Source organism: Melospiza georgiana, chromosome Z (genome assembly GCF_028018845.1).
Source record: "Melospiza georgiana isolate bMelGeo1 chromosome Z, bMelGeo1.pri, whole genome shotgun sequence".
Taxonomy (NCBI): Eukaryota; Metazoa; Chordata; class Aves; order Passeriformes; family Passerellidae; genus Melospiza; species Melospiza georgiana.
The window spans coordinates 23266381-23286056 of record NC_080465.1 but is presented as its reverse complement, the minus strand read 5'-3'; the positions used below and the strand labels follow the sequence as shown (position 1 = coordinate 23286056).

At 34.4% G+C, this 19676-nt stretch overlaps 1 protein-coding gene across 1 annotated transcript in view; it reads right to left on the bottom strand.

Moving 5' to 3' along the window:
- The window catches only part of ADAMTS19 (ADAM metallopeptidase with thrombospondin type 1 motif 19), a 130176-nt gene that overhangs the window by 49709 nt on the left and 60791 nt on the right, over positions 1-19676 (bottom strand). Inside the window, exons 8-10 of the mRNA XM_058043872.1 lie at positions 13489-13594; positions 2634-2774; positions 1901-2051 (exon numbers count right to left, since the gene is read on the bottom strand). Of these exons, the coding sequence (XP_057899855.1) occupies positions 1901-2051; positions 2634-2774; positions 13489-13594 (398 nt within the window). The remainder of the gene's footprint in view (positions 1-1900; positions 2052-2633; positions 2775-13488; positions 13595-19676) is intronic.

The window sequence follows — 19676 nt, the reverse complement described above, 5'->3', positions numbered from 1 at the left end:
AAATTACAGTGTTTCATTTAATACAATACCATTTAATAATATTAAATAGTATAGTAATACTAATATTTAATATTACAGTAAAATTGTAAGAAACTTCTGTTGATTTTACTATAAATATAAATATTTAATATAAATATAAAGCAACGATCCCATAAGAAGGAAAAAGCAGACATATTTACTCAGCTGAAAATAATTTTTTTAGCTGAAAGGCATCTTACATGCAGAATGTCAGAAGAGGGGAATATGACTGAAGATGACTAGAAATGGACAGTTAGCTATGAGCACCTAGAACATAAATCATCTCCGTGAAAACAGCTGAACTCTACCCTGGTAATATATACACTGAATTTAATTTCCTAATATTTCTAAAATGATAATGTAAACCAAAGAAGCCTCGGAGTTATGATATTGAAGGGCAAATATTTACTGAATCTACGACAAACAAAACAGGCATAGGACAACTTGACTATCTGAATTTAAATATATGAATAAGAACAAAACATAAAGGTAACAGGAAGGGAATTTATCCAGACAAATGAAAAGCATATAAAGATTTCTGTTATCCAACAGAAAATCTTGACTTTTCTCTCTTTCTTCAATTACTTTTGAGAATCTTTAACTGTTAAAGAAGATCCACAAGAAATACTAAAGACACTACCATTTCCTTGTTCAAAATAGGTTTCTAGAGAATGAAAACCAGAAATTACATCCTTCCATTGAAAGCAACGTACTGAAAATCCAGACACAGGTTGAAATTCATAAAAAAGCACTTGGAAGTAATGAAGAATATCTGTAGAATTGTGACATTGAAATTTACTGCTCATATCCAGAGGGAAAATGTTTTCAATAAGACAGCTAGAAAAAAGTCCATTAAACTATGACTGTTTTTTCCTTTTCTCTTCAACTATACCACTCTCAGCATGCCTTAGAAGTACATGCACTGCAATGTTTCCTTTGAGAATCTTTTAGATAAAGATTAGTTTAAGTGAAAGTCTCTGAAAAAACTGTACTATATCTAAAGTGAAAATGGGAAGAGAACTGAAGAACTAAAGGAGAAAGGAATTATGTTTTCCTGTTTAGTACTCCTAACCTTTTCAGGCTACCTGCCCACTGAATCCTTATGAAATTTTATTTCACAGTTCCTCTAGTGTTTGCTTTATCAATCCACACTCCATGCTCTTTACATATTTGTATATCATCTTCCCATCTTATATTGGCCAGTGTCTTAAGGGCATCAAATATGTTTAGTCTCTCCTGTTGATGCTAAAAAAGGTTGACTTTTCTCTGTAAAAATCATTCTTAAACTGCTTCTTCAATCAGATGAAGCTCATAAAATTATGAAGACCTGTTCAATTTTGCTAACCTGTCTTTTTAAGGCTAATATAGTGACACTGCTTCACACTGGCATGAAGCAAGGTCAGCAAACTGACTTACGTACTGGAACTCCTCTTGTCATGGCACTGTACAGCTCTGCCTGGGCTCAGAGGCGCAGAGAGCCCAGTTAACATCACTGCTACCGCTCCCAATTTGCACAGGCACATCATAATCTTCTGAAGGTCAGAAATGGATGTCTAGTACCCAAGCCATAATAAAAGGGAATCTAAATAATAAATTGCAAATATCCCACTTGCTGCAACAAGGTGTCTTAACACTGGGACATCTTATGTTTCTAATGTACAAGGGAAGTATCAGTAAAACATGCTTCAAGATATTCAGAAACCTAAAGCAAGACTTACAAGATAAACCAATGAACATGTGCATAATAATTTTTGGAAAGGAAGTGTAAAATTCTAACTTCAAAGATATCATATTCTCCTTCCATCAAACACATGCACAAAAGCTACTCTCACACAAATATTAGATGGTAGATGCATTTTCTGAAGTGCAGACACAGCCTTACCTGCATTTCTTGGCAAAAGGAAGCAGTTGGTCCAAAAAGAATCTGACACTGCTCATCTGCAGTGTACGTCATTCCTGGGAGCTTAGAGGGAATAATCACAGAATTGAGGCTCTGAGGATTCGTCTGTACCAGACAGTTACTGGCCTTTGACCTGGTGATATGCAGAGATTCATACGCTGAGAAATCCAAGGGTCTGATTGCCATGCCAACTTAAACTTGCATACAACATTCAAAATACATGGACAATTATAATTTTCTTATTCATCAGCACTGGACTACTGCTCGTGTTTAAAATTACATGGCCTGCTTGTTATAAGTTAATCCGCTCCGTTATTCTACATTTGCAGAAAGACAATATAAATGATCAACATTTCAGAAAAGTGCTGGACAACATTTTAGCATAAAATTTACTTAATGGGTAAAGGTTTTGGTGGCCAAACATTTCAGTACACAGCATATTAACATATAGTAAACACAGTGACACATAAAAAATTTTTATATAAGTATATAAAATTATAATCATACCCCTGAAAGTATAAAAATCCATGCCATTGCTGAAAACCGATATTAATAAATCTAATATTAGATTGTGATAATTTCAAATATTTTGACAGATTTTGTAAAACAAATCTCCCAGAGGAGTAAAAAAAATTGAAAACTTATAATTTCAGTATATTTATTGCATCTATTTCTAAACGACATACAGCAAGAGTTCTTTTCTTGAATTATATACCTGAGAAATCTTTCCAGATCTTCTCTGCTGCACTGAGACCATGAAACATCCCCAAGATTCTGTCCTTTAATCCATTCTCCAGACATGATATGGACACCATCTGCACAGGATGGGTGGTCATTGTCGTGGTTTATCCCCATGCTGAATTTTGAAGTTATTAAAAATAAAACAAAGTGAAACAGTAACAGGTTGTTTTCAGAACTTTTTTAAGTTAAAACTCTTGCAAAGGGCTGAAAATAGCTCATATATATTACATGTAGGAAACCACTTTTGATTATTGTTTTCATGGTATCTTTCATAGAAGTGCATGTAATCATGTGTAGATGACTATTTTATAATTAAAGATGGAAGTGGAGCTGCATTTATTTGATGAGAAATATTGCATTCTAATCAGTTCAATACATATTTTGGACAACTTCTTGAATTTTCAGAACTGCACAATTGCAAATTTAATGAATACTATTTATCTTTTAAATGGGCAACATATTTTTTAAGATCAGTGAATATTTTGGCAGTGATTCTACCTTCAATCTATATGGAACAGATTGGTTGAAATTTTACGGAATACTAAAATGATCACTACTTTGACGGGCAATTATTGTGTCTAAAGAAAAAAACACCTAAATGATTTTTTAATCTCTTGTTAGCAATAACACTGATGAAGAAATTAAATTGATTTTGATTATAAAGACTTAGCATCCTTACACATCCCAGAGAGTTCTAACACTCAATGCACTGCAATGAAAAATTCCACTGAATATCTGCTTGAAACTCCTGTTTTAACTGAAGACTCACTGTCATTCTCATTCAGAATTAGCAAACAGAGAGGAAGAAGAGGCACCTAAATAAAACTAAGATTTTCAGAATTAGCTAAGTGGATCATGCTTGACTAATATTACAAGAAATAAATACACTCAACTGTCTTTGGAGATTTACAAAAGGGTGTGAGACTACTCTCCAGAGTATTGGATTTAAAATAGTGCTGGAATTTTGCAGCATTACTATTCCCTGCAGAAAAGCAAAGCTTTAGGCTTAATAAAACTCTATGCCTTGTATTGATTCTTTCACTTACAGACTGCAAAGACAGAGTAAGTTTTCTGTGTCTACAAAAACTGGAGTACATTGTGGTTCTCCTTATTTCACCACCCCACAGCGGCAAATGGAAAAAAAGACCTGTCTCCCTACACTTTTGTTCTCCACTCTATACCAAAATCCATTCATTACTCAAACCATACATAAATTTGCAATTTGCTTTACCTTTTGTTTACTAATGAAATTAATGGAAATATCATGCAGGACTTTACCTTGCCTATAGAAGTGCTCTATCTCTTACACTGATGTGTACATCCCACACTCTGAAGTACTGGAACAGTGCTTTCTGCAAAAATTAGATAATTTTGCTGCCTCTAAACCATGTAACAGAACTGAGGCAAGCAAATGTGTCTAACTCTGATCTTAGCCTCTGTCTTTTCCTGACCTGCCTGAATGGCACAAAAAAACTATGCAGAAGTGCCTCTGCACTTGCCTTACATTCTGACTGCATGCCTCACATGCAGAATTCGAGAGGTGTCTATCTCCAGAATTATTTACACCCATTGGAACTGTGCAGGAAGACACAGGAAAGCTGGGGATATGTAACCTAGTGGACTACATAAGAAAAAATTATGCTCATAGCTCTTTGAGTTTTATGCTTCCTTAATGCAAAAGTAGTAATTTAAAAATACTCATTTGTCAGCATCATATACACTGTAGGATTTTAACTAAAACATTTACAACACAAAATCTTGACCAAATGTATTATAAAATTCATGGCTCCAATTTATGCAGAGTGGAAATAACACATTTATATGTTATTTAAAATACTTTTAAGGTGAAAATTACAAAATCCCTGTAATTTCTAATTATGATTAATTCCCTTCACTCCGAAAAACAATTCTTGAAGCTTGACTTTGTCACAAAATATTCTGTATAGTCAGCCAAAGAAATTTGTGCTGAGCTGAACCATTATCTTGATTATTTCAAAAAACACAAGCCACCATTACAAAAATATATAAGCGCACCCACCTTTTTCCAATCTACTATCACAGAAGCATTTTATGAATTATATTAGCACAAGAATTCCCAGGAAAACATTGTATTTTAAAACAGACTTAGTCCAATAAACTCCACTAACAGATAATTCAAGTCAACTGAAAAAAGTTTCTATCTAAAAACCCTCTAAAACTTTTTTAAAAGAGTTTTTATGTGATACCGTGTATAAAAGTGGAATCATTTCTGCTAAATCTTTAATATGCAAGTAGAAATAATACAAAGAAACAACATCACTAAATTCTGTATTTAAAATTAATAACTCAGGCCACTGAAAGTAGAAGAAAAATATTAGCTCAATATTTCAGTAAAAAGGCAATTCTTTTACAATTAACTACGGCTGCAATTATACGTGTACAGCTGGAATAAAAAAGGCAATAGCATCTCTCCTGTCACTTTAGAGAACAGCTTATATTCTTGCATTCAAAATGCATTCCAGTGTCAACCTACTGAACAAGCACCAAGTAGTACTATTTTACTCCACCTAATTGTAGTGGAGTATTACAAAATCAAAGCTCTTTTAAGCCTCAAAAGAGGATCCTCAGACATTATTCTATATTTAAATACGCTACATAAGGTTATGCACACACCTTGAAATAATTAGGTCTACACTGCTATTTTACATTACTTCTCACCATAGGACATCAAAATTCTTTGACATGTGCTACTTTCATGACAATATGCATTTGCTCAGTGACCCCACATGCTTCCAGATAAAAGCTTTTTATTATTTATTCATTATTTTGTTTGTGCTTTGCAAATGGTAGATGATTGTTGTCACCACTCTATCACACTTAAAATGCAAATAGTGCATCTGAACAAGAATGATGTTGTTAAACCAGAAACAGGCAGAGAAGGGACAAAGATTAAATAGTATCAAAAAATTATTATATGAGCAATTAATTGGGCTAGTACAGATAGATGTGGAGAATTACTTTAAGCTTATCTGTAAACAAAAACTGAGAAATTAAAAAAAATTAAAGAGAACAACTAAAGCTCAGATTTTCATAGTCATTAACAGTGAGACAGATTACGAATAAGAGGTAGATTAAGAAAAGTGCAAGAGCAAGTGCTGGATCAAGGAACCAGTGGTGTTCAGTACAATAAATAGAATGTTCAATATGATAAATAGATTCCCAAATAAAGGACCTGTTTATTCCAAGTGATATATAGAACAAAAGAACGATGAGTGTGAACTTCAGATCAAGTATAATATTACTAGTATGAGCTCAGGAAAGACTGAAAATTACTAGAAAACTTTCCCCTTGTGAAGGAGAAAATAAATCTCCGAATGCAGTTGACAGTTTATACCTGTGATGTATGATGGGATCACATTCCATTTGATTTGTTTAAAATTCATATTGGTATAAGTGATTACTATACAGTATTTGTAAATTCTCTGCAACCATTATCCTAGATAATTTTATATTTGGTGAAATAAATCATTAATATAATAAATTCTGTACCTTAAAAATAAAAATAACTTTAAAAAGTATTAATAATAATGAAGTATTATCTTCCTTATTATTTCCATTGCTTTTTTTTTTAATCATTTTGTGCAATAGTACAGTAGAATGATGGAAACGTTTTAAACTATGGACCCAAAATTTACAAGGCTTAACAGCTTATATGCAGATTTATAGCACAATGATTTTCACACAAGTTTGTCTGATCTCCAATTCTGCAGTACCATGAGGATGTATTTAATAAGTGAATATAATACCCCTTATGTGATTATCACAGACAGAAAGACAGCAGCTACACTACCTTCTTAGTACTTTTATTGCACTTTTTCAACAAAATGATTTATCACACTGCTATCTTTATAGAGAAATATATATAAAAAAGACCAGACTAGTAGAAGGGTTTTATAAGCTGTTATATGTTGGCTTGTTGGTTATTTTTATGTCCTAGTTAGTGAAGTATTAAGTGCTGTATGATTTTTATATGTCCTTTAAAACAAATGAGGGCTTCTCAGATGATTGAATAAATGGAGTAAGAAATCTTTCAACCAGTAAATTAATTATTTAGCTAAAAGTGAAAGGCGGTTGACCAGCTACAGAAAAATTATGATGGTAAAAGGTAAAACTTGATTTCTTTTGGAAAGAATTTATATTCAAAGGAAAATCTACAAAACAAGGAAATCTCCATCTTCTTGTTAAAAAGTATATGATCAGAAAAAGTAAAAATAAATAACTTTATGCAACTGTTATTTCCCTTTTGTAAATCATTGCTCATTCTCCAAAATGCTGGAAATTCAGATTGCATTTTCAGTCTTAAAACAACTGGGTAAAAATAAAACATGCACATTAGTATAGGGATTTTAACATATGCTGGATGCTGCTGTCTAGCTGACTTGGCAGCTTTTGCAGAACAGCTTTCTTCTCTAACTCCAGTACTTCAACCACCATGCTTCCTGCTGCTGGATCTAGGCAAACTACTGAGCCACAGTCCTTTGACTGAAGTATACAAATAATTTAAAGGTTTGCTGTGACAGGTATATTTAGCATCATAACATTAAAATATACATTGCTCTTTCTGAAGGTTTTTTTACAGAAATGATATAATACCGAAGAAGTATTGGCTTCTGGTAAATATGACACCCATGCCACATTGTAGAGCTATCACAAAATCAGTGAACAGCTATAAAAAAACCAGGTTTTGTATTAACAAATACATTGACATTGTTGTGATCTTTTGCCAATTTTTTCACATGTATTTTAAATGTATTAGACTATCAATTAAGCTTTTGCATCCTGTAGGATGTTTTTCAGTTACTAATTGTTCCTTTTACAAATGTTATCCTAAGGAAAATTTAAGATAAATCCATCCAGGAACAGTATAGCCTGGCAGAAACACAACCCTTAACACCTTGCTAGAGAGAGAGTTTAATAATCCTTATTTCATGTAAAAAAATCATATCTTTTCATGTTACTAAAATGCTGATGTAGTGCTTCTTCCCTGTCTCTGTGCTTCATTTCTTCCTGAGCTGTTTCTTCAACTGTCTTGCTACTAGCAAAAGGTTAGAGATGCTTTATTTCTGGCTGGTGTTGCAGGGATGTGATGCATGAACATGATTAGAACTGGACCAACAAAACTAATTTTTTTTATGGTTTTTAATACCAGAAACATTTTGAGTACAAGTAAACATAAATGTGAAGTATGTTAACAGACTTCATTATTTTCTGTCATCTGTAATCTTAAATGTGTTTTATTGTAAAATTTTCAGGCCACTGAAGTTTGGAAATATACACCCATGTGCCCAGGAAGATCCTAAGCTGATTTAAGTCAGCAAAAGTATATGACTGTGGAAAAAAGATGTCGACTTTGATGTGGATGCAGGCAAAAAAGAGACTATCAATTTTTAAAGAACTTACCCACTAAAGCATGAAAATGAATGTAAGGTAATCTCAAGGACTTGCATAGTTGAACATCTAATATATATATACTTCTAACTTCATTAAAGTAGTTTAAAAAAAAGAAAAGAAAATCCTTTCAAGACCATTCAGTGCAGTGTTAGTTTAACTGCAAGAGTTTAGAATAGTTATCTTATGGATACTTTTCCTGACCTATCAGGAAAAAAAAAGTGATGAAACTACGAGGGTGGTTTTGTACAAATCATGTTTGAAATAGAGAATATGTAATGCTGAAATGCAATACAAAGATAAAGTCTCCTGTTAATTTTTATCAACTAAATAAGTTTCAAGGAAAAAGGAAAGGACATTATCCTTCTTTTTAAGAGTAATTTTAAAAAAGTAGATTCTTATTAAACAAGTACTATGCTTTATAGATAAATATCCCTATAAAGTTTCCAATTTTTAAACAAGGAGGATAGAAAATTTCACAGACAGTAAAAAATACAAAAATAATATAAAAATAAGAGAACCATAGAATCATATAATGGTTTGGGTTGGAAGGGACATTTAAGATCATCTAGTTCCAAACCCACTGCCACAGACAGGGCAATTTCCACTAGACCAGGTTGTGGTCAAAATTCCACCCTGCCTGGTATTGATCAACTCAACATGGGGAGTGCACAACCACTATGGACAACCTGTTCAATGCCTCACCACCCTCACAGCAAAAAATCCTAATATCGAATCCAAACCTACTCTCATTCACTTTAAAGCCATTCCCCCTTGTCCTGCCACCATGTGCCTTTGTAAAAGGCTCTCCAGGCTCTACTGTAGGTCTCCTTTAGGTCTGAAAGGTGCCATGGGCTTCCCCCAGAGCCTCCTCTTCTCCAGGCATGTCCACATTGTATGCAGCTATGCACAAAAAGAAGGGAATTATAACAATTTCTGTGTAAATCAGTAATGACACAAATACGTGTATGGGAAAGATGATTGCCTATAACTGTTGTGCATGTATTTTAAAAATCACTACAAAGCTCAATTTTTCAAACAGTAGCTGTACTTTTCAAACTATTTTACTCAAAGTTAGGCTCCTGTCTCTACACTTCAATTGACTTTGATTTGAACAGAAAACTCAGTGGTGACGAAAACCAGCCAAAACAGTCAAAGTTCAACATCTCTGACAGTACCCACAGATAAATTAATATCCTTATCTCTGTATCTTGGTCTGGAAAACCCAGCTTTAGACCATTAGCCAAAAAGAACAGAAAAAAATTAAGAAAGAAACTACTAGAGGGAAATTAAAGACTTTGCAGTTGGAATAAAGCCATAATGACAAGAATTTTCCCTGGGTATTCTATCCAATACCCTAATAGCCCATGGTGTTGTATGGGAGAGACACAGAAGCAAGATTATTTGGGTTCAGCTTACCAGCACAGTCTCCACCGACAGTGTGGGACCCTTGATAAACTGAGTGAGGATTTCATACAACTTTTTAATATAGTCACGAAGAATATATGCTTTCTGCTTATTAACTACTTAATAGGTGATTCAGAAATTCCACAGACTCCCTGTTCATCACTAAAAATATGTGGCAGAATATCCTGTATTTTAGTAACAGTTACCTCTCATATTCCAAAAATGCTTGTCAGAAAAAGAATGCAGAGGTATAAAATTAATTCTGAAGAATTACACCAGTTTCTCTTTTAAGTGGCTAAAACAACTTCTAAACTACACTTAGAGCACTTAATAATTGTAAATCAACATATTTTGAGATGCAGAAATTTACATCCGTTCTGTATTTCTCCATCCTTCAAAAGGAATCCTAGCACTTAGAGGGCCATCATTCAAGTAAAATCACATGTAGCTTGTTAACCTCAACACCAGCAATTGTCACTCTTATCTCTGTCCTCCACACAATGTCTTTTAATTAACTGTTACTAGTTTTTACTTTGTAATGTGACCTCATTATGTAATTACCTAATTGCTTAGTAAATTTATTTTAAAAATTAGAATATGTTTAATAAAACCAAGTCCATTAATGTGATACAATTTTTAATGACCAATTACACACAATTCAAAAATCAACTGTTGACTTACATAATTTCTCAATGTCATTAAAATCTCTACATCCAGATACACAAGGTTAGAACAAAAACATTTCACATTGCAAAGTAAGGTTTAGTCTGCCATTGTATTTCACTGAGAATATTTCTCTTCCAATTGGAAAAACAAAAATAAATCAACAACACAACGCTTAATAAACATCCATGTATCAGAATGTATTTAATATAAGGGCATCTTCTTCCATACAACTGGCTACAGGACAAGAGGACATGGCCTCAAGCTGTGCCAGGGGACGTTCAGGTTGGATATCAGGAAAAATTTCTTCAATGAAAGGAACGCATTAGAACTTTATATTCATCAATACAATGACAACTGGTAATGTCTTTGTATATGCTCTCAGAAAATGAAAATCAACAGCATCTATATTGCTTAAGTTTTGAATCTATTTGTACAATAATTTATGAGCAAGAATATCTGTTGTACACAACAGAAAAAAATTGTTTTTCCTTTATCCTTCAAGAAGCAAAGTCTTTGAGAAAGCTTTTGGTTCTACATTGCAGATATTACATACAAAAAAGCCAAGGTAGTAGTTAAATGACCTCAAGATTCAGAAAAAGTTAGTGAAAATTTTCTAGAAAAGATGATGTATGGTAGGAACCATTTATGACTAGTCTGTATGGTGAGCATTTAATCTCTGCTTCTGAGGCAGTTAAGAACAAGCAAGACAAATCTCTGTAAGAGATACTCTAGATATATTTGAAGCTGCTCAAGTCCCTTCCAATAGGATCTACATTCAAATGTTTGTCTTTAAACATTTTATATTGTCTCTTCACAAAGCTTCAACTACTTCTAGCATCTTCGTTGCAATTGCCAGGGCCTGGCTGGCAGACAGAAACACCCATGCAGAAAAAAACAAATCTCTCTAAAATGTCACCCTACACTCCTTGGTGCAAGACTGCTGTGTTTCAGATTGTGACAGCTAAGGACTCTGAATCCATCATGAATCAGGAATCTCTCCTCTACACCTCTTCATCTTTGGCACTGGGGGGGGGCTCTTTTTTTTTCTTTTCTTTTTTTTTTTTTTTTCCTTTTCTATACACTATGTGGTCTGTTATAAACCTTCATTAGTTTGGACTTCTTGAAGAAATGTCTGATTCAATCAATATCCTGTCTTTTATATTAACACAAGATTTAATTTATTCTTTATTTCCACTTTCTAAAAATACCTATTATATCACCCACAAAGAATTTTGAGGATATCTCCAACAACACCCAAATGCCATTACTATCAATACCAGTGAGAATATGATGGCTGGGATACCAGCATGATTTGTTTTTCCACATTCATTTGAATTAGTATGAAAGGATTTGAAAGCTCTAAAATCTCATATGTAGCCTTGTAACATTTTTTTTTCCCTGGGATTTATATATCAGCAATATAAGTTTTATGTTCCTGTAGGAAGACTGTGTAAATTCCTTCTGTTTCACAGTCCAACTGCAAAGCAAATCCATGAAGATATTCCAAGTTCACAAAAAAAATGTAAGATAGGTTATAGAGTCTGACCTGTGCTGCAGTCTTGGAAGAACTGCTAGCAGCAACAGTGAGCGTTTCTGTCTACCTTGTTTTATGTATGGACTGCCATCTAGAAGAACTTTGACTTCTTAGGAAGTCAAAGATAGGTTTGACTGTCTTCTGCAAGACAAAAACCTTACCAGTATGTAAGCATATAAACTTCTTAAGATCCATATCCCACATTCAGAAATTTGCTATTGCACCACCAACACACCACCTGTAACTTTGCAAGAACATTACCTCTCACCATTTTTCAGAGAGCATATTATGTTGTACTCTTTGCTGATTGAGATGTCTCTTTTTTCAAATACAGTAATTTTTCAGCAGAGGCTTTTATACTCTAAAAACACTTTTACTGTGTTGGTCATAAAGCAGTATATCTGTTATTATCATACTTGCAGTAAACAATTATCTAATTTACTCTACCAGTGAACTTATCTGCAGATCATATTCAGTGATTGTTTCATTCCCCTTATTTTTGGTTTACTGCCATCAGAATAAGTTTACAGAAAATAAATCTTCTTCTACCCATTCCCTCTTCCAATACCAGCAAACACTACAGCAAAAAATAGAAATAGAATGATGTTTAGCTACAAAACATGAATACATATTTCTTTTTAGACCTTTCCTTATCACAACTATCATGCAAGCAGGCTGGCTTATATTAACCAGGAGATTTTTTTTCTGCAGTTATGAAAATACAAAAAAAAAAAAGAAAGAAACATAAAATATCAATTTCATGCAGCAACTTATACTTCTGTCAATCTTTAAATAATTGCTCTGTATTTGCTTATTTTGCATCCAGAAAAAAAATCAATAAAAATATTTTAATTTCCAGTTTCTTCTTATAATTAACTTCATTTTTCAACATTAGATGTTAGGATCTCCATTCTCAGGAAGCTTGACCAAATTTAAACCAAGTCACTTTCAATTCAAAGTATTTGTCCTAAGATACCTAACCACACACCTAGCAAAACATCCCTCTCAGTTGTCACTCTGAAACTGATATTATAATACAAATACACAAATACCTGGCACAGACACTGCATAAAAAATGATAGAGTAATACATACTCCCTTTTTATTTCAGTTTAAATTAAGACATTTTCTATTTCCTTTTTTTTTTTCAAGTAATGAAGGCAAGAATGAAGTTGAAATCTTATTAACAGATTTTATTATTGCAAAATATTAATTTTTCACTTTGGGCTAAAATATTTGACACTGAATGAGTAAAAGCATCCAGCCCAGCTGTGAAGGACAGCTAACTTCACCTTCATTTTGCCATCCTTTTCTTCTTCTAAGATGAAAAACATTAATGTTGCAATGACCAATGACTGTTCTACACTATAACAGGATCTATCCTGAGAAAGCCAAATTAAATAAGGGCTCTTCCAACTTATGATCTCATTAAAATGCTTGCTGGCAACAATTGTTAGAGTTGGACATGTTACACAATACCACAGTCAGCATAGAACAAACATCTTGGGGCACCTGATTTTCCCCAGACAATAGCAGTCTTTCCAGTTAATTTATTTATTTTGTAGCTATAAAGATTTTTGTATTACTTCAAGTCATAAACAATTTGTTAAGCTACATACCATATATTGATACATATTATTAAAATTATTATTAACAGAAACACTATTTTCTGAATTTTTCATTTAAATCCCCTCCTTAGAGAAAGAAAGGAAAAACTGAAGTACACAATCAAATTAGTCAAATTGCAGTAGTATTACATGCAAGTGAATAAAAGGCTTTAACATCCACATACTTACTTGTGACCCATTTCATGGGCAATTGTAAAAGCCAGATTCAGACCATTGTCCTCTGCAATAATACATTTTCGTTTTTCACTGCACATTCCACTCAGGTATGCTATACCTAGGAAACACAACCACCACAGTCAATTATTTTGTTTTATTACTAATTTTATATATTACAGCTTAATTAGACCCAAACAAGACTGAAACCTTGTTGTGGTCAGAACCATCCAAGTATATAAACAGGTACCTGACAAAGGTTTTGTTACTCAATTTGCAGCCAGTGGTAATATTACCTCACAGTAATGATTACATGGACTGCAATGTACAGAAAATGCATCCTTTAAAAGCATTGCTCGGTACCTTAATGAGATATGATAGAACACATGTATGAATGTCAACAGGGCTGTAAAGGAAAATAAATGTCTACAGCAATAGGACACAAGTTTGAACAAGTATTTCCTCTGACAGAAGAATCAAGTGCACAGAGTTGTCCATCTACATTTATCACTACTAATTATTCATAAAGCATTCAGCATGTTAGTGGTTTTAAAAACATTTAGAAGAGTCAGATGTCCCAGAAGAGTTCATAGGAGACTGCAGCCTGTCAAACATATTAAGTGTAGAAGCTATAATGCCTTTACTACATAATACCTTCGTTTTCAAAAAACGCATTGAAGCCTTAATGGTAGGGGTTTGAGTTCAAGCTCAGCTTCTTAAAAGTGGAGTGTCTGTAACTGTAAAAGCTAGAGGAACATGAAAATTAATTTGAGTAATGGTAAATTTTTCAGACCACAAACACATTTAGTGGGGATGACTGTCATTGTTCCTTGTTTGAAAATCTGGAGTAAGCAATCAAAACACTGTTTCAAGCGTTTGGCCTTCTTCCCAGGAACTTCCTTTCAATGGAATGGTGCCCTCCAGTTCAGCATGTTTGCTGGATTATTTGCATGTAAAGGTCAAGTTTGAAATGTTTGACAGTATTTGAAATTCAGTCATAATTATCATTCCAATTTAATAAGATAAGCCTTTCTTCTTACAGTCCAAATATCTGTCAGTCTGTGAGCACAACACTTCACCCACAAGTAGTAGTAAGCCCATCACTATTCTGCCAACTCTTGAGTATCGCCCTCAAAAGAACTGGCTGAAAGCTTTTGGACACAGAACTTTTGACAAAAAATGGTGTCCAGGACTGAACAAAACAATGACAAATAAAATTTGAATAAGGCAGAGTATTTAGACTTTTACTATTTGTTTCCAAAATAGGGAATAGCCATCTGGGATACGAAAGAAAAAGCACAATCTCATCAGGAAAAAAAAATGTAGTCTTTCAAATGAGACCTCATGCTAAACATAGGTATCACTCATACTAACTTCAATAAAAAACAGAGAAGAAATGCTCTGAAATGCAATGTTTTATTTCAAAAACGTTTTGTTGCAATGACTGAACTATAACCAAGAATATTTCTAAAATTTTGTGCCTTGTAGTTCCACAAATATATGCATCCTCTTTTACAATTTGATCACCAGACTGAAAAAGACAGAAGGACTTCTAATGCTGGAGCTTGAAATAGTACAGCTGGTAACAGTACCAGAAGAAGCAGTCAGGGTCCTGATTTTAGCCATCATCAGTGAACTTAAAAATTGGTCCAATAAAATAGAAAAATCACTCTTGCCAAAGACAAAACCCAGTACTGCATTTTGAAGTACTGGGAGTGATCCTTTATTATAAGGCGAAACATTTAGAAATACTTTTCTTGCTCGTTTTGGCTGTGATAGAGTTAATTACACAGTAGCTGGTAAGGACCTATGTTTTGGGTTTGTGTTAGAAAAGTGAGGGTAACACAGGGAGGTGCTACTTGTTGCTGAGCAGTGGTTACACAGACTGAAGGCCTCTCCTCCTCCTCCTCCTTGCACCACTTGGGCAGACACTGGCAGGGGGCACAGGCAGCACAGATGGCCCCAGCTGAGCAGGATATCCCACACCCTGTAGGGCTGTGCTCAGCAAAAAGAGGAGCAGGAGGCTGCCAAGGGGCTGAGGCTCAGGGACTGTCCAGCCTTCGGTTGGTTGGTGGTAAGCAGTTGTTTTCAGCAGCATCATCTTGCTTGGCATTTACCTATCTCTGTTATTTTCCTTCTCATTATTGCTATCATTCATACTGTTATTTTTATTTCAATTAGGAAACTATTTTTATCTGAACCCATTGCTTTTTTCACTCTTACCCTTGCAATTCTTCTTTCCCATTTCACTGCGTGGGGAAAGAGCAAGCAGCTCTGTGATGTTTAGTTGCCATTTGGAGCTCAGTCATGACAGAAAGAGAATTCCCAAACCTCCCTCTTCCTGATGATGCTCAGTACTAACAGAAAACTGCAGGATAATCTCTAGCTTTCTAAAGGGAAAAGCAATCCCCTAACCTTCTTCTGACCTCTAAAATGAAAAAACAAACAAACAAAAAACCACACTAAAAAAAACCAAAACCAAACCATTAAGTATCAATGTCATGCAGCAATTTATACTTGTGCCCCTTTAAAATGGCAGGTTTTCCCTCTAAACCTCTAAACTGGCAGGTTTTCCATACAACAACATGAGTACTACCAGTTGCTGTCCACTATTCTGACTGCCCCCTCCATTTACTCGCAAAGAATTACAAATGTTTCCATTTCATACCTATTCTGCAAAAGAAGTAGTCAGCATTATTAAGAATTTTCAATAAATACTCATATATTGATCATATAATATTCATAATAATATTCAAGTAATGCTCATATTCTCACATACAACCAAAAATGTTTTCATACTTGGAATTCTTTGAAGGAAGTTAATTATGTTTGAACTTTATAAGTTTGGCAGACAAAACATAAGACGTAAATTTCATTGAGATTAAATTAGTTTGCTGATTCTAGAAATGTCTGAAAGCATCAAAAGCAATTAATACTTTATGACTTCTCCCCTATTAACTAAATTCAACCTCCTATGTGCAAGCCAGATTCAATAGCAACTGCTGAGTGTATATCAGCCAACTACCAGCTGTGAACTAGTTTCATGTCTTGTTTTTGCTTATGAATTTCACATGTAGTGAAAAAGAAACTGACTTCAGTAAGCAGCTGCTCTTGCTTAGTTGTCTATGTATTAGGTAAGAGACCAAATTTTTTATAATATATTTATGTTGAGTGAAGCTTCCTGACGTTTATTAACACAGCTGGAATTGCTCCAAGGTTAAATCCACACTTAAAAAGAAGACAACCCAAAACAATAAAAGGTCAATGAACAATTGCTCCCTTGTTATGATTAAGATATTCCTAGTGAAACCCATTAGCCTCAACACACTGTTTCAAATTAAAACCCTTAGTATCTGAAAAGTATTAGCTAGAAATCAGTAACTTAATCTCACTGACAATATAGGGAAGGATCTGATTATTTATCTATAAAATGCTATGGTTTGAAACCAAAAAAAAAAACTTGATTGAATACATGAATCAAATGTAATACATTCAAATTACTTCTCTCTGCGGATAACTTTTCCTCAAGTTAATTCAGAAGAAAATACATGTCACATCAATTAGAAGAGTAAAGCTGTATCTTTGTGCCTGAGAAGAAGCACATAGGGACTACATTTTCTTATCAAACACGTAAATATCCAAATGAAATAAATGCTGCTTCAAAAAAGTGGAAATTTCCCCAAGTCATAGCAGTAGTTTATTACTCCTGTTATTAGTGCTACCCTTAGATGCCGGTGTTTCATTCTACAAACTATGGCAAATTTTCTTGTTTGTTAATGAACATATTCATTAAATCACCAACCTACTTATTCTTTGAAATTAGGTGCATATCTACACCACTTCTGTTGAAAAGTGCTAATTCATCTGACAGGGATGTTACACTTAACACCTCACCAGCTAAAGTATCTGAACAAGTCTGTTAGCTTTACCTATTCATTCAGGGCCAGCTGCCTGTAACATAAATCCCCTACCTATGTTAAAAAGGCAATTGTCAGCATTGCCCCGAGGAACAAAAACTCCATAGTAAACAAACCCCAAAGAGAATCACAGCAAGAGACAAGCAGTCAGCCTTACAAACACTGTCTTCCTTACAGTGACCACAAACCATGTAGGTATGACTGCAATACTGCATTCTAAAAGGCTAGAAAATGGTTCTTTTCCTTTTACCGTGAGCACTGTAAAAACAGAGTTAATATTCTGGAACTCTAACCACCCAAATTACTTACTCATCCCACTTACATTTTTTTTCGTCTGAACTTCCTTGGTTTCACAAGATATTAAAGATTTTATTGTCATGGTATTAGCTATGCATTTATTCAGAACTTCCAACAGCATGATCTTCATTTGAATTATCAGTGGTGCACAAAACTCACAAGCCACTACAACAGAAGCATAATTTAAAGTCCAAGTACATCTGGCTTTTGATTCACAAATAAATATTTTGCATTAAAATATTTAAAATATATTTTAAATGAACTGGAAAATCAATGGGCTTTTAAGCATAAAAATCATTATTTAACTGCACTTGATTACTAATCTAACAAATTATTTTTTTAGCAGACCTGCTAAAAGAGCAGACCTTTTTTTAAAAAAGCAAGAAAAAAAAGTTTTCCACCAAGAGGACACTTCAAAGTCTAATTAGCACAAGCTGTTCTGAAGAGAGTCACAGATGACTTCCAGGAAAAACAAGTTTTGTCAGTTGTCTGTGAATCAGCAGCTCTTAACCATAGCAGTAATCAAAACAAGAGAGTTAACAACCAGAAGTCTCAAATACAAAATCCAAAGCCCAGGAACATTCATTTTTGTCTTTTTAAGTGAGCGATATAACAGCGAGGGCAAATATATCTACTCGTGTGTGTGGGGTATCCTCACAAACACACATCACAGCAAGACATCAGAAAAAATAATGGGATACAATCAAATCAGCTTCTGTTGCATTATTCCCAAATGCAATTTAATTTTTATTCATGTCTTTTGTTATTTTATGATTTATGTACATCTTAGAAGATCCATGCTTTCAGCACAACATCAATAACTACACTAATTTATATGTACTAATAAGTGTGTGATTTTATGTTTCAGAATAGACTATTAAGCTTACTCCTACACCTTGAAAGAAACTGCTGCACTTTAATCCTTAATTTCCCCTGAGAAGGGGAAAAGACTAAAAATGGAGGGTATGCATGCATGCCATAATTGCAAAAATAAATTTTGAATGTGTATTTACACAGTTTTAGATTTTTAGTTCTTGCAACATCTGAAGGGTCCACAGGCCTCCAAGATACTGTTAGAGGGATGGGATGGCAAAAGTGCTGAAAGATATACTAATTTTCTTTTAACGTGCTGCGCACATGAAAGCATTTCTGCCAAGATGAATACACAGAGACAATAAGTCAATAAGTAAATTTTCCCCACTGTCCATTCCTGGCCTTTGCTGACAAGGGACGGAGGGATGCCCTGAGCTAAAGGCTGGCTGCATCGGTACAGCCAACTTTTACAGCCAACAAAGTACTTATTCTCTGAATTTGGGTATTCTTCTTACATGCGTCTACCTGGGTCTATAACTTGTCATGGCAAATAACTCCAGAGTGTAGTTGCCTACAACAGTACATATGTCTCCTTTTATGAAGACTGCAGAGAGGGTGCTCTAATTCAAATACAAAGCTCTATTCATCTATTAAAAGTAATTTATGCCCTCCTATATCTCTGTCAGCAACTGCAGTGATCAACTGAGAAGATCTAGTGAATTTAGCAACTCCTCTGGCAGAGGCCATTTACGCGTATTTGACATCTTATGTCCCACTGCATACCTTACTTACTCTTGTACTACTAAAGTCTTTCAGACAAAAGTGGTTATAGTTAAAATGACTATTTTACCATGGGATAATAGAAGACCAACATAATGATTTTTCTGTGGTTTTCTATTTTTTCCTGCTCAGTCCTAACATTCAGTTTGCTCAGCTGATCATGAGGACCAATGGTACCCTGGGCACACTGGGAAGAGCATTGCCAGCAGGCTGAGTGAGGTAATCCTGCCCTCTACTCAGCTCGAGCGAGGCCACACCTGAGTGCCATGTGCAGTTCTGAGCCCGAGACAAAGAGCCACTGCAGAGGGTCCAGTGGAGGAAACAGAGGTGATCTGTGACCTGGAGCACCTCTCTTCTGAGGAGAGACTGCAGGAGCTGGGCCTGTTTAGTCCAGAG